This window comes from Cyprinodon variegatus, unplaced genomic scaffold (genome assembly GCF_000732505.1).
Source record: "Cyprinodon variegatus isolate N-32 unplaced genomic scaffold, C_variegatus-1.0 Scaffold85, whole genome shotgun sequence".
NCBI lineage: Eukaryota > Metazoa > Chordata > Actinopteri > Cyprinodontiformes > Cyprinodontidae > Cyprinodon > Cyprinodon variegatus.
The window spans coordinates 789743-804235 of record NW_015150538.1 but is presented as its reverse complement, the minus strand read 5'-3'; the positions used below and the strand labels follow the sequence as shown (position 1 = coordinate 804235).

Sequence of the window (14493 nt, the reverse complement as noted above, 5' to 3'; positions counted from 1 at the left end):
ATGCTTAATTTTAGGCTTATTGACATGCTTAGGGTACAGAAAGTTAATAATTTTCAGGTAAATGTGGACTTATTTCCTGAAAATATGGGCATGCTCTGCAAAACGGTGGCTTCCGAGTAAAAAGCTCCATGTGTAAAACCTGGAAGACCTGAAAACGATGAACAAACCAAAAAAAATCAACCTCATGTCTTGAATTTTCTTAAAATTCACATTATCTGTTGATTGTAGTTATTATTTATTTCCTATTTCCATCAGATTGTATTTAGTTGTTACTTTAACTTTTTGTAGAACCTAAATTGTTGATGGTCAAAAAAGTATTTTTTTTTTGTACAGAGGGAGAAATGGCACAGAAACAATTTCACCTAGGTATATAGAGAGCCTTCAAATGTATGCTTTGTTGCCGCTCAGCAGATGGTTTACTATACAGAAAGCTGTCATGCAGCAACATTTGTCCTGTTGTCAACATTTTAGGAACTTTTGTCTATACTTTAATCTGGAAGTTTATTCACATGCCCATGCTTAAAAGAATTTCTAACCATAGAGTTCCTGCACAATCACAGCAGCTGCGCTGCCTTTGTCCTATTCTTCCAGACTAGACTTTATCTTTTCATATAGAATGCTGATATTCTGACAGCTGGCAGTATGCATGCTATCTGCTGACCTTCGCCTGTCTTCTCTTCATAAAGCTGCGTATTGAGATATATGATAGATAGATCGATAGATATTTAAAAGTATTGAAAGAGTGTACTCTTTGTTTTTTAAAGTCTTTCAGTATTTTTCACAGTGTAACTCTAAATTGACCCAAATACTTTATATTGGGGATATATAATTTGGTAAAGAACATCCAGAAACTTTTGCTTTGTTTTTTACAGTCACAATAATTAAACCTGATCCTTTGTCTTAGCTGGTAGAATTTTGAACCATTTGCTGCAAACATTGCTTTTTAAAAATAAAGTGTATATAGTTTGAAAAACAAAAACTCTTTTGTAACCATGATGACGGTTTATTGTTTCTACCTCTGACTTTTCAATAAAAAGATTTATAAAAATAAAGAGGAAAAAATTTCCAGCGGAGCTGCACTAATCTTGGCTTTGGGAAATTATTTTGGCTGCCATGGCTTCTGGAGCCAGTGACAGTAGTGCTCTTCAAACAGTTTTAAATAGATTCAATAACTGGCCGCAGAATTCCCTCCTAACAAATTCCTGACAAATGGCATTGTTACAGGCTCCCAGCAGCTTTTTGGTCCGGAGGATCAGCGGGCCAAGCGGCTCTTTACAGGCGAAAAGCAAGCAGACCGAGGGGATATAAAGCAGCAACACGTATATTTAACTTTTCTATTAAAGTGTGAAACAGGGGATTTATAGAAAAGGACAGGCGGATTTATCCTTTCCGTGCTTGTAAATGCTGAGCATGCAATTACCCCTATAATAGAGGCGTTGTGTCCAAATTGGAGCCATTAAAGTGATTTAACACTGTGCGGATTGGTTCTGGCATTTGCGAGGATGTGTACACATAAGGTGCAGTGAAATGGTTGTTTAATCGCAGCATTTTAGCGCACAGTAATTGCGCAGCGGCCCACAAAAAAAACGGACATACCTCACTCTAAAGCTCACTCATTAAGGACTGTGGTTTGGACTTGCTTCCTCTGTCTGTTTAGCTGGGTTTTATTTTTTTTATTTGGTGATAGGCTGCTTTGTTTTAATAAAAATCCAAAGATGATACCTGATGTAGCATTGAAATTTAGTTTTTATAAACAGACTGAAGTGTTTATAATTTCATCTGTTTTCATCATGTGAAATGTGAAACGCATCATTCCAATTGTAAAATGTAAGAGGAAGTAAATTTTAAATGGAGCATGCCGATCTACAATCAGTTCCTCAGCCGCAGAGTAGATTCTCAAAGCTTTATCCACATTGCACAATAGATTGCTAACTTTATGGTGAATGTAGCTCATAAATTAGGGCAATATATGACCACCTTTAAAATCAGCTTTACAATTAAAGGTTATAAACCAGATTAGTTGGGCTGGAGTTTCTGTTCGCTGCTGGTTTATACAGAGTCTGGTTTCAGCTTAAGCTTTGTGACCAATAGCTTTTGATCATATCAGGAAGGACTTCTCAGTGCAGGTATTGCTAGATCTTATCGTTAGTACCAGGGAAAATCTCTGTTTTGGCTGTTGTTGGTGTTGCAGAGCAGAGCTACAAGCATGATGCATGTCAGTGTCCTGAGGGTGCTCTACTATTGCGCAAAAGGGGAGTTCAGGCTCTGCTTCTGTTTTAAATTCACCTCTGACTACAGAGAAGCCTCATACTTAAACAATTTAAAGTTGGACTAGAAAATTCAAGAAAAAGATGGTGGTTCAGAAAAATGTTTTTGCCAATGTTTTTTAAGAAATTGAAAGATCAAGACATTTTTCTCTGAGCTGAGACATGTAATCGCAGCAAAAGTAGTTTTTTTATGTAATTAATCTGCGAAAAAGTCTTTTATTTTCTTTTTTGCAGTGTTTTTTTTTTTTTTTACAATAAACATGTGAATATTATTCAGAGACAAAACCAGTTTTCCCGAAATACACAGAATGGTTTATTACTATTAAGAGAAATAAGTCAGAACCAAAGGACGTTCCTCCAAAATGATTTAGAACCAGCAGAGTCAGTATTTAACAGACAGGCTTTGAAATGCTAAATATGCTTTTCCGTTCTCCATCACTCCTTGTTCCTTACCATGCCTTCCTTCCCTGTTGCCCCTCCCGTCGTCCTTTTTGCCCCAGTCTTTGCTCTGTGTGCGTTTGTGGGGTGCCTCTGTCTGGGCAAGACATCCTGGGGAGAACCAGTAAAGCATTTATTACAGGTTTTGAAGGTCTGCATTATACAGCCACTCATGCTTGGCCTTTAACTTCCTCTCTGAAGTTCAGCCATACATGAAAAAGAGGGGGATTCATTCCCTAATATATTCCTTATTTTCTTTTTTTTTCTTTTTCTTTTTAGCATTGTATCAGAAAAAGTGGTGAATTCAAGGAGGAAAGAAAATTGTTTAAAAATGTAGATTGAGTTCTGTGAGTTTTTTTTTTCCCCACCATCTTTTTCTCTAGTAGTTTGCTGAATGAAAACCACGTGGTGAAACTTGGAATGCCCAGTGGAGCTTTTCAACCCAAAATCTGTGAAACATCCTTTCAGAGTCTTTGTGCGTGGGCTCTCTACCATAACTTCCCCTCAAGTAAGAATACAGAAACCAGTAGACAGGAAGCTGCTTTCTCACAAATCCTTTTATAAACTCGCTGTCTGCCACGATATTAACGTTTTTTGTCGGGGTGTATCTGGAAAATCTCTGTAAAAGAGCCAAATTAACCCAACTTCATCTATAATTTCTTTTCCTCTCGTCTCTTTTTTTTTTCCCCCTTGAAAGATCACCCCCCTTTTCTCATCACGCCTTAAATCTCATCCTCATTGGTGGGTCGTACTTTTTTTAGGTCAGTTTTTTATGTGTTTGGGGACATTTCAGTGGTATTTTATTGGTGTGTGTTTCATACGCATTGGGGACAATGGGAAGGACATCAGGCACAAGAAAATTTGGGACATATCTCTTCTCATCTGCCTCTTCTTTCTTTTTTGGGTGTGTTTGTCCATTTCGGCGTGCGTCTGGGTGTGTGTGTGTGTGTGTGTTTCCTGGTTAAAGGAGAGACCCTCCTACACAGAGCTTGCAAGAGGAACCAAGTGGAAACGGTGCTTCAGATCCTGGCACTTCCTGGCACAGACATCAATGTTAAAGGTAAGACTCCCTCGCGTTTCCATTTTTCTGGAAACCGTCTGTCGTTCCTGTAGCGGCGCCGCCTGTTCTGTTCGAAGAGCGATTGACAATGGGGAGAAGAAAAGGAGACAAGAAAACGGACTGCGTCGTCTCCGAGGTTTAACCTTTAGCTAAAATGTAAAGGGTGTGTCTAGAAAGAGAGTGGGGTGGGTTTAGGTCTCGGGATGATTATAGATTTCTACATTGATAAATGTACAAAAATGTATATTTATATACATGTATATAAAACCTTTTCGTTATTTCTGAATGACTTTTTTTTATGTCCCTGTATGTAATAACTTGTGTTATTTTATGGTAGTTTGCAGATAACAAATGATTTGTAACATGGCATTTGTTGTTTAGAGAACGATGTAGGGGGGCTAATATTTAACATCTTATCAGCCATTATTGAAATAATACAGCAGCAATTAACTATAATCTTCTTCCCTCCAAAAAAATCATTTATTTTCTGTTTGCATAGAAAATAAATGCATATCTGTGAGAAATGATTCACTAAAGAAAGATCTTATTTTGTTTTTACTTGTTGGGACATTCAGATTAATATGTAGACAATTGGCATCAACACTTATCTGGCATGAAAAGCTTTGCTACAGGATTGATCAGGAGAAAACTATCAATGATTTAAGTTTAGGTTTAATACTTCTTATTTGACTTAAGCGAGCTTTGTTTGCGTGCTTGCTCTGTTTTAAGTCCTTGCTTTGTTTGTGCTTTGCAGACCATGCAGGCTGGACTCCTCTCCATGAGGCGTGCAACCACGGCAGCACTGAATGTGTGAGAGCACTGCTGCTTCACCGCCCCGCTCCTGTCCTCACCGACCAGGTTGGAGGAGTTAGTCCCCTGCATGATGCCCTGATCAATGGACATCTGGACATTGCTAAAATGTTGCTGGAACATGCAGGTTAGTAAAACACGGCTTGCAAATCGTAACTCTTCATTTTGATCATTTGCTCGAGGATTTTTCTCTGTTTGCTCTTTTGAAAGCTGCCAGATGAAAACCAAATGCTCCTTTTAGAGGTACAGATGGTTTCTTTATTTAAACCACTGCCTCTCAAACAAAAAAGTCTCAAGGAACCAAATTAAGAAAGTTTTCAGTCTACTTCAGAGAAAGATTTTCCTTTATAATAACGACCTCATCTTTACTCTGGAACACAGTAGAAAAACTTTTCAAATTGGGCAAAATATTTCTCCTCTTGAGTGTTAAGTTGCTTCTGAAAAAAAAAAAAAAACATGATTCCTGTTTGATGTCTGAGTAAAACATGACAGATTTGATTACGAAAAATTTAAAACTTTCCATTTAGAAGAACAAAGATGTTTTGCAGAAACTTAAGATTATAGAGTGATACAATATAGAATGAAACAATTATCTAATTGGTCAGATTAAAATGACCGATTCAGAAAAAGGATATATTGATATGGTATTATATGATATAAAGTATGTAGAAGCGATTTTATTCTGCAGACTGTCAAAAATAGCTGTTTTGTGGAAAACTGAATACATCTGGTATGCAGTTATTTTATACTTTTGCTAACTTTATTATTTTCACCTGTCTTAATCTGTTTTTAACCTCTTTTGCTTTCATAACTCCTTTATTCTTGTCGACTTAAACTCAAACAAGCAACACTACTATCAGGATTTTAGTCCACATTGAGAAAATGCCATCAGCGGTTGCTGTGAAGTTATTCATTATCCAATACATCCCAAAACGGCCAAATAAAATATTCCCTACAACCATTATTACATTGTCTAAACATTCAGTATTTTCTTTGGCTTATGCAATATTTGGACCCTACAAAGGCTCATCTGAGCAGGCAGCAATATTCTGGTCAAGCTCTGTAAATCGTAGTCTGACTTTCCAGTAGTCAGCTATTAGGTTTGGTGAATGGTGTGATCTTTATTGCTGTAATCCATTTATTTCAAGGTTCAGATAATGTGTGTCTAGAAATGACATTATGCACACTTTCCCTTTAAAAGATGATTATTTGAGCTGCTTGTGGCTTTTATGTTTTTTTATCCCCCAAAAATTGCCCCCTTATATTTTGTCATTTTCAGACCATTCTAAGATTTACTTATTCCTTATGAAATCTCAGCAGATCAGCAGTTTTGTATAAAACTCAGAACACCTCGCTATCAATTATTTGAATCCCCTTCTTGCCCTGTTCTGATTCTTGCATTGAACTTTAGCGAGTTATCTTAATGCCTTAATGGATTCAGGTGATGCCACGTGATTACCTGATTTGCTATTTACCGTATTTTCCGGACTATAAGCTGCTACTTTTTTCCCCATGCTTTGAACCATGTGGCTTAAAATAAGGTGCAGTTTTTCTGTGGATTTTTCCTAACCACCAGAGGGGGAAGTCAAAGTTGGAAATGAAAGAATAAGGGGGCTAATTATCATTTAGCACAAGAACATGCTAGCAGCAGGCACGACACAGAACAAATGTCCCAAATTCACACATTTTGACATTTATTTGACGCATTAAAGCTTTCGAACCAATGAAGAGACTGCACAACTCCAGCAGCGCTGAAATTAAGAGCCGACAAAGCCCCATCTTTCAGAAGAAGCTATAATGGCTTGGAGCCATCAAGCTAACAGGAGCTAGCATTCTTCTTCATCCCTACTTCAGGATGTAGAGCTCCCCCTACAGGTTTGGTGAGACAGTTAAATAGATATCAGCGACTTATAGCCCGATGCGGCTTATATATGTACTTTTCCTTGTCTTTCTGCATGTAGTTTGCATGTTCTCCCTGAGTATGCGTGGGTTCTCTCCGGGTACTCCGGCTTCCTCCCACAGTCCAAAAACATGGTTGTTAATTGGCGTCTCTAAAAGTCCCCTTAGGTGGGAGTGTGTGTGTGGTTGTTTGTCTCTGTGTTGCCCTGCGATGGACAGAAGGCAGGAACTAGTACCGGTAAATCCATCTTCTCTTCTACGGGTTGGAGACCTTCCAAATGGATGCATGCTTCTTCTCATTGAATATCTGCCATATTGCTTTGATGCGTTTAAGAGCGGCAGAATAGCCTGCTTGAAACGATTTACTTGCAGGTCTTTCTTGGAAAAATGTATGTCAGAAGCTATTTTTTTTGTATCTTTGTGAACGGGTGCCACATGCAGCCTGAGCTCAGGAAAGGTTGAAGCGAGCAGGGTGGGTGTTGGTGGGTTTTGCAGGGAGGAGTGATATTTTCCAGCAATGAACAAGTCTCTCATGTAACATACCTCTGCCTCAGCACACTTCTCAGTTTGACTAATTATAGTTAATTTGATTCGACTTTCCCATTAACACATGTACATATTCTGTCCTCAAAAAATAAATTAGACTGGGATTGTTTAGTCCCGGAGAGGAAACAAGAGAGCGCTCCCTTTTTTCTTTTTTTTTTTTTTTCCTTTTTTTTTTTCTGTTTCTTCCTCAGTAACAGAGGAGAGCAAATTAAAAGAGGTCAGATGAAGCATGCTATCTGTATGTTTAAAATCAGAGGAGCAGGAAATCAAAGGTTTTTCTATGTGTATCCCTGTGCAGCAGACGTCTTGCTGTGCTGTCTGGGCCTGGTCTTTTTTACTCGACCAAACAAAACAACAGGAACGGGATTGTCTCAGTTTGAAACACCCTTCAGGCTGCTGCATTTTCCTTCTTCCTCTTTTCCATCCTCTGCTGACTGTTTGCTGTTTCCTCCCACCTTGATGGCGGGTTGTCTGAGGGCTACAGAAGGGAGTTGGTGAGAAGGTGGTCTTCCTGACTTCAGGCTGTACTGTCTCTTTTCCATGATCTACATTTGGTTGCCATGGACACCATCAATACTTTTCCCCTCCCTCCTTTTTTTTCCTTATGTTTTTGAAGATCTTCATGTCCAAGCTATTAAATGTAGAAAGTTTTAGCTTCAGGGGCTAACTGATGTTTAGTTACAATAAATAGCTTTGTGCTTTTTCCCACTATAGTTTTTTATTTCCAACTGTCTGTGCTTGTGGCTGCATATCTGACAGTTTATATTTTTTTTTTTTTTTATTTTGGCCAGGTAGTCTTGCTGCACCATCCCATGGTAGGAAACCAGGCTAGTGGGCCAGATGCATTTCCATTCCTCTGTCTCCTTATTTATTATTTCCCTGCCTGTTTTTATGCCTGTGAGCTCAAATCCCAGAAACCATATTTTTCATTGCGGCATTCACCCCATTGTCCTAGTTGTTTCCAGCAGACAGAACCTAGTTGCCAAGGTTTTGGTAGGCCAGAGAGGGCAACACTGACACTGGCACACCAACAAAGCCTTCATTTGGGAGTGATCTCACCCCTTTTTTTTGTAAGCCTGTGTTTCTGCTGGGAGGCCTGCACTCTGTATGCAAGTGGGTGCATTTTTACAGCTAAATTCTATGGAATGGGTAAACCCCCCACCCCTCCACCCCCACTACCTCAATCCCTCCAGGCTTATGAAGCTGGCAATAAAAGGATGCCATGGCTGAGGGCAAGGCTGACTCTGCTCTGCTCTCCTCTCCCCCGCCTTCCGTTGCCCAAGGCCGCCCCTCATGACCCCCATCTATGAGCTCGGCTTGTTTTTCACTCCAAACTGGAGTGTCCTTGGCTATATATTTTTCTGTATGTATGCACAAAATGCTATCCTTCATCTTAAAGCCTGCAGTAAGCAAACACTGACTTGCAATTGGCTTTTGGAAAGAGAGTGCGCGGGTGCTCCCTTTGCTACTTGCTTTCTCTGCTGTTTTTCAAGGTAGATGGTGTGGAAAATAACCCCGGACCCATTGCAGTAAGGCTTCAATCTATCTACCACCCTCCAGTCTTTTAACAGTCCTGCAGTCCTCTCAGAAACGTTTAGCTTGTTTGCACCTTGAGTTAGAAATGTGCAGCAGCATATTTTAATTCTTGAAGAGGAGCAAGTGTATGGACTGAAAGAGTAAATTGTGTTGATTGTTTTCAGTAATCCCCTTAATCCTGCAAGAATAAGTGGGTATAGGATGGAGGGATGTTTAAAAAAACAACAAAAAACCCCTTTGTCTTTTCAGTTAACACAAAATAGCTAAACAGCTGGAAGGTTTGAAGTCACAAGAGTGACGGGTTTGTCCTGTAGCTGGTTCGAGCACTTCTTCCATCCCATTCTGTCTCCTTGGGCAAGATGCTTCCCCCACCTTGCCTGCAGTTGGAGTTTTTTTTTTATCAGTAGTAAAACATTATCAATAGCTTCATGCCATTAGTGTGTGAATGTGTCCATGAATGGGTAAAATGACTAAATATTGTCTATATAAATACAGGCCATATATTTTTGACATTTTTCTGTGTCAAAACGTGTTACCGTGGGAACAAAACTTAAAAACAGAGTAAGCTTTTAGCATCAGAAAAAAACAAACATTATAATGAAGCCATTTAAGGTCTGAGATTAAAGACGCACATTAGATAAATATTGTTTATTGTTATTATTTATGTCACGTTCAGAGAAATGATAATTTTCAACTGATAAAAAGAAGGCTGAACAGTCTAAAGCCATTTTGCTGTTGCATTTATTTAAACTATTAACTTGTGAGTTTCCTGAATTTGAATCTCAGAGCCTTTTGAACTCCCCAAAGTCAGGGTTGCATTTTTCAAAGGAATCACTATAAGTGCTTCACAAAATTTCTCATGAAAAGTATCAGTATAAAAACATTTTTCCACTGCTTTCCAAATACCCCCCCTTCCCACATTGACATGTTTTGTTGGTTGAGGTTAAGGATTAGGATTCTTTTTACATCCATTTAACCTCGGAAGAGTTGACACCAGTTGAATAGATTAAAAAAAAGCACAAATTCAAGGTTTTAAACCAAATTCTAATCAAATATGTTAAACCTGCTTTTGAAATTTAGTCCAAGCTGTAAAAAACAATCTGGTTATTTGCCCTTTTGGGTGGCTTGCACCTTAATACTCCGCAAAAAAAAAAAAAAATTAAATAAGCTGTCACCTTTATAAAAAATGAATAACTTCTAACAACAGTAATGCTAGAAAACTACATTTTAGTGCTGTTCTTTTATCCACTTTTTTCTCTTAAATTACATTTTATTTGGAGAGTGTCTGTATTCACCTTTAAAGAATTTACCAAAATATTTGTCCACAAATGTATAATCAGTGTAAGGATGGCGTTAGCTTCAGTTTCTCTTTCTCTCCCTTTTTTTCCCTTTGTGTCATTTAAAGCACATAAAAACACAAGCTTAACGCAGTGAATCCATTGGGTTCCTGCTGATCCCGGAGTGAGCAAGTGTTTGTGGAGCAGAAAGATGTCATCTGCTCAGCGACACAGGACAGGCGTTATCCCTTCATACTGATTGAGTCAGTGATGTTTCATAGTCGGTCTGTTTGCCTCTTTATTGTTGACACAGTCATTCATAGGTAGAGGCTGAGGCATTTCTAGGGCCTCTTTGATGTCAAAATAGTAACGAAATAGTAGAAGTTCATCATGCTAAGCTCTTTGGTCCCTGTAGGTCCTGATCTGGCAGCTGTGAAGAGCTGAGCTCTCACACCCTTAGAAGTGAGGCTGCTTTGCAGCCCTGAGCTTCACTCGGGTGTGTTGATGTTTCAGCTGCAGGTTTCTCCAGGCCATAGTTCAAGGACTTCCCTTACTGGGAATTCTGAAGCACAGTCTTTTTTTTTTTTTTTCTCTCACCTCCCAACCCCCCCATCCCCACCACACTAAGTTTGGTTTTAAACACACTGTTACTGTTGCTCTGTCAGAAAAAGGTATGTTTTGCAGTCTCAATATTCCAATTAACGATTAATCGATTACTGAATTAGTTGATTTTAGTAATCAATCACAATTAATCCTATTGATTGTCTCAGCCCTAATTACATAGTAGATGTGGAGTTGTGATTTACACCATTCACTGTTTAGACGAGGGTTTTTCTTCTTCGCAAGTAGAACTTTCTTCCACCTTGATCCCTTACAGCATGGATGTGAGGAAAAGAAACAAGCGTTGACTGAAAGTTTCAGCTGTGCTGTCTGTTAACAATCATTTCGTGATAACATCTGTTTTTATAAGCGAGTCGATACAGATTGTACTTTCAAAAACCACAGGAAATGATATGACAGAGAAATGGAGACCTTGGAGATATTTATATTATAATCAGATCTGGTGTGTCCTAAATTATTGGACATGTTAAGTCGAAACAAAGTTTTGAAGTTCATCAGCTTTTTGTCTCCCATAATTTTAGAATAAATGCATATCATATATGCATTTATTCACTGAATTCATAGAAATATTTGCCATGTATTTTGGAGGTTTGTATAGGATTAGTGTCAGGGTTCGTTTTTGGCCTTTTTACCTCAATTTCCAAATATTCAAAAGAGTCAAAGCTGTCCAGGGAAACCTTGCTAAGTTTATTTATTCATGAAAAATCTTAGCAACCACTCTGACATTTCTATTCTTTCTTTTCTCACTTAGAATTTTGCAATTAGTGGGCACTGATTTGATGAGGTGTTCCATTGTTGTCATCCAACCATGTTTCAGTGAGGGTCAGGTCAGGGGTCAACAAATTCATATGTTCAAAAGTAAAAGGTCAGCTCACTACCTCTAATATGCTGAAGGCAAGGACATTGTCTAATATGATTGTGAGAAGTTGTTGGTTTCAAATTGTGCAAAAGTGGTTCAAGCACGTGAGAACATTTTTATACAGATTTTAGACCTCAGCCTCTTTGAGAGTCTTTGGGTCTATTTGAAGTTAGCACAGTGGTCCAACTCCTCAATATCTTAGAAAGGGATAAATGTATGCCACTGTAAATGGAAGCATTTTTGGTTTTGTTTTTTATTTCAAATTTTTATCAGATGTTACAGAAAATGCATAGAAAAAGCTAAAGCCAGTGCAATGAAAAAGTGATTACCTATATTTTATGTAGATTTTAAAGATATTTTTCTACTGAAAGGATTATCATTGAGTCTGTTGCCACTGGTGATATATGATTACTTGTTTGTTTTTTGTTTTTTCGCCCGTTGAACATCTGCTTTTCTGAAAGTACCAAGAACACAACAGCAGCTAGTTTCCTTGAAGTGGAAATGGCACAGGCCAAGGATTTTGGAAAACAGTTTTATAATTATATTCGTGTTACTAATCTTGTATATTTGATTGTAAATACTGTGTAGGCGATAAAACTCTCTTAATTCGCACAAACATCTGATTTTCAAGGTTTAACTCCTTTCTTTTACAGTCTCCAAATTGCTTGGGAAGGCCAGGAAGATTTTGTTTTGATGGCCATGAGGATTATACTCTATTATCCAGCCATGACCTCAAATCATCACCCACTTCACGATAATAAAACTGCAGTACCAACTTAGAAAGAAGTTTTGTTGTTTGTTAAAAAGAAATGTAAAAAAAAAAAAAAAAGATACAATCAGGAGACAAGTTTTCACTTACGAAGTTCATTGATGAAGAGGCAACAATCGGCTGAGCGTGAACCCAGTTGGAGTGGGTCATACTTCATAAATGAAGGTATGCAACAGCAGTTAAGTGTGTTTGCTTAAACCTTTTTCTCTGAATGAAGAGCCATGCCCGGCTGAGTATGTTTGGAGTGCTTTAATAATTGCAGTGCTAGTGGACGCCTCTTATTCATTCCTGCATTGTTGAACAGCAGAGACACAGTGTGTGCAGCCGGAGCGCTTATTTGTTTTCTTTTCTAAGAATTTTAAAGTGAATTTTGACTTCCTTGAATCAAACTTTTTCATCATAATTAAGTCATCTTGCTGTTCGGATTATCGTTTGGAATTTGAAAAGGTCTGAAACTGCCTCAGATTGCTGTTTACTTTTTTTTTCACATTTTGAAGAAGCTTTTGTTCTTTAAAAGAGCGGATAAATGTAAGAGGAGCAGAGGGAGAGAGATGACGATTGACATTTTACTTTATTTTCTAAGAAGAGAGGGCAAACTATCCAAATTGTGTTGTTAAGATCTGTCAAACTTTCTTTTTTTGTATAAAATCTGTTCAGATTACTTAGTATAAAAATGATTTTCATCATTTATACATTCCTTCACTCTTATTTTTGTAATTAATTGTGCTACTGGTGCTTTTATGCCTGCTTTTGTTTTCTGTCTCCTGATAAATTATCTTTTTCTTACATGCAATTAACCAAGCCATTTTTTTTTCATTATATACTTAAGAACTTGCACTAAAATTAGACTTTTTGGGGTAAATAATATGATCTGTAAAATCAGTGGTATTTGGCTGCACACCAACATGCTGTTCCTCTCCACCACAAACTTTTAAAGTGTTAAGCAGATGCGAGTTGTTACATTTGCTCTCAGATTTAACAGAAAATCTCAACTGACCCTTTTCCACCGTCAAAGTGACCATTTCTATCCAGAAATGAAGTAGTCTAAGGAATTATTGAATGAATCATTGTGTGATGAATGATTGCATCTAACATACCCAATCAAGGCGGGGTGGACCCATAACTGCCGGTTGCAACATTTCAAGATGAAAAATCTAATTCTCACCAAAAGGTAAAAGTGAGACCTGCACTGACTTCACATTAAACATGCAGCTAAAGTAGATCTAGGTCAGCTCAGTTCTTTGCCAACTTGTTTCCAAATGTACCAATATCTGCATCCCTCCCCTTAGGCTCTCATTTGTTACCATAAAATAACTAGGGCTGCACCTAAAGATTATTTTGCGAATCTATTAATCTGTTGTTTATTTTATTTTTGATTAATCAATTGATAATTGGATAGGTTCTAAGGTTCCATAAGGAAGATTTTTTGTGAACTTAAAGCAGATGAAACTAAAAGTTTTCGACTTGGGGAATTCTGGACATAGGTTATTAAAAGAAGAAACATTTTTACTTAAATGCAACGTTTTTATACATTTTTTTTTTTTTTTTTACAATTTTGATATCATTGCTGCTCTAAGTGGGGTTCTCTGTCAGCTAACGGCATGTTTTAGAGTCTCTGTATCATTAATTATATGATTAATCAATTACTAAAATAGTAGACGATATTTCAATAATCTGTTCATCCATATTAATCTGAATATTTGTTTCAGCCCTAAAATAAACTATTTCCTATCAATGTATGGGAAGTATTTCTGATGAAATATGGAGATAGTTAAACCTAAAGACAGATTATTTTTTATTAATTTTATTTTTTATTGCATGCTTTTTTATTGATTGTGTTCGTGATCTGAATAAGAGCGTCACTTTAATGAATCCTGATCTTACAGACTTAAGTGTGAAAAATCTGTGGCACAACACCATTTCATAACAATACTTTATGATTATTCAAAAAAAATAAATCACTTGTTGTCAGAATAGGAAAGAAACATCCCCTCATGGATCAAAGTGTCATATAGTTTGTATAAAATGTGTTGTTTTATACAAAAGTTTGATTAAGTCAATCATTAACTAGGTTACAAAACAAGTGAGAGAGACGGAGTGACCTGTCAGAACAACTAACATCTTGGTATAGATGCTGGTTATTCTGCCATACCAACACCTTCTGAAAGCAAAACATGACGCAATAAATCCAACCTCTGTTTTCTGTTTTGAGATAAACAATGTTAACGATAAGGTCTAAATAAAAAGCATCTAAAGTATAATTTCTACAGCTTAAGTAAACCCTCTTAAATAAAAGATGGTTTCAACTTTGACATTCAACATCAGCCATTTGAATCGCTAAAGAAATGACATCGTCTATATCTGCATCGCAGAACACAGTGAAAAATACACCATTGAATCTTATTTTCTTA

The 14493-nt window shown here is 37.4% G+C and overlaps 1 protein-coding gene across 2 annotated transcripts in view; it reads left to right on the top strand.

Annotated features, from left to right (window-relative positions):
• slf1 (SMC5-SMC6 complex localization factor 1) overlaps positions 1–14493 on the top strand; it is a 41504-nt gene that overhangs the window by 19699 nt on the left and 7312 nt on the right. For both annotated transcript variants that reach the window (XM_015373323.1, XM_015373324.1), the window contains exons 16-17: positions 3673–3765; positions 4520–4702. In XM_015373323.1, coding sequence (XP_015228809.1) covers positions 3673–3765; positions 4520–4702 — 276 coding nt within the window. The remainder of the gene's footprint in view (positions 1–3672; positions 3766–4519; positions 4703–14493) is intronic.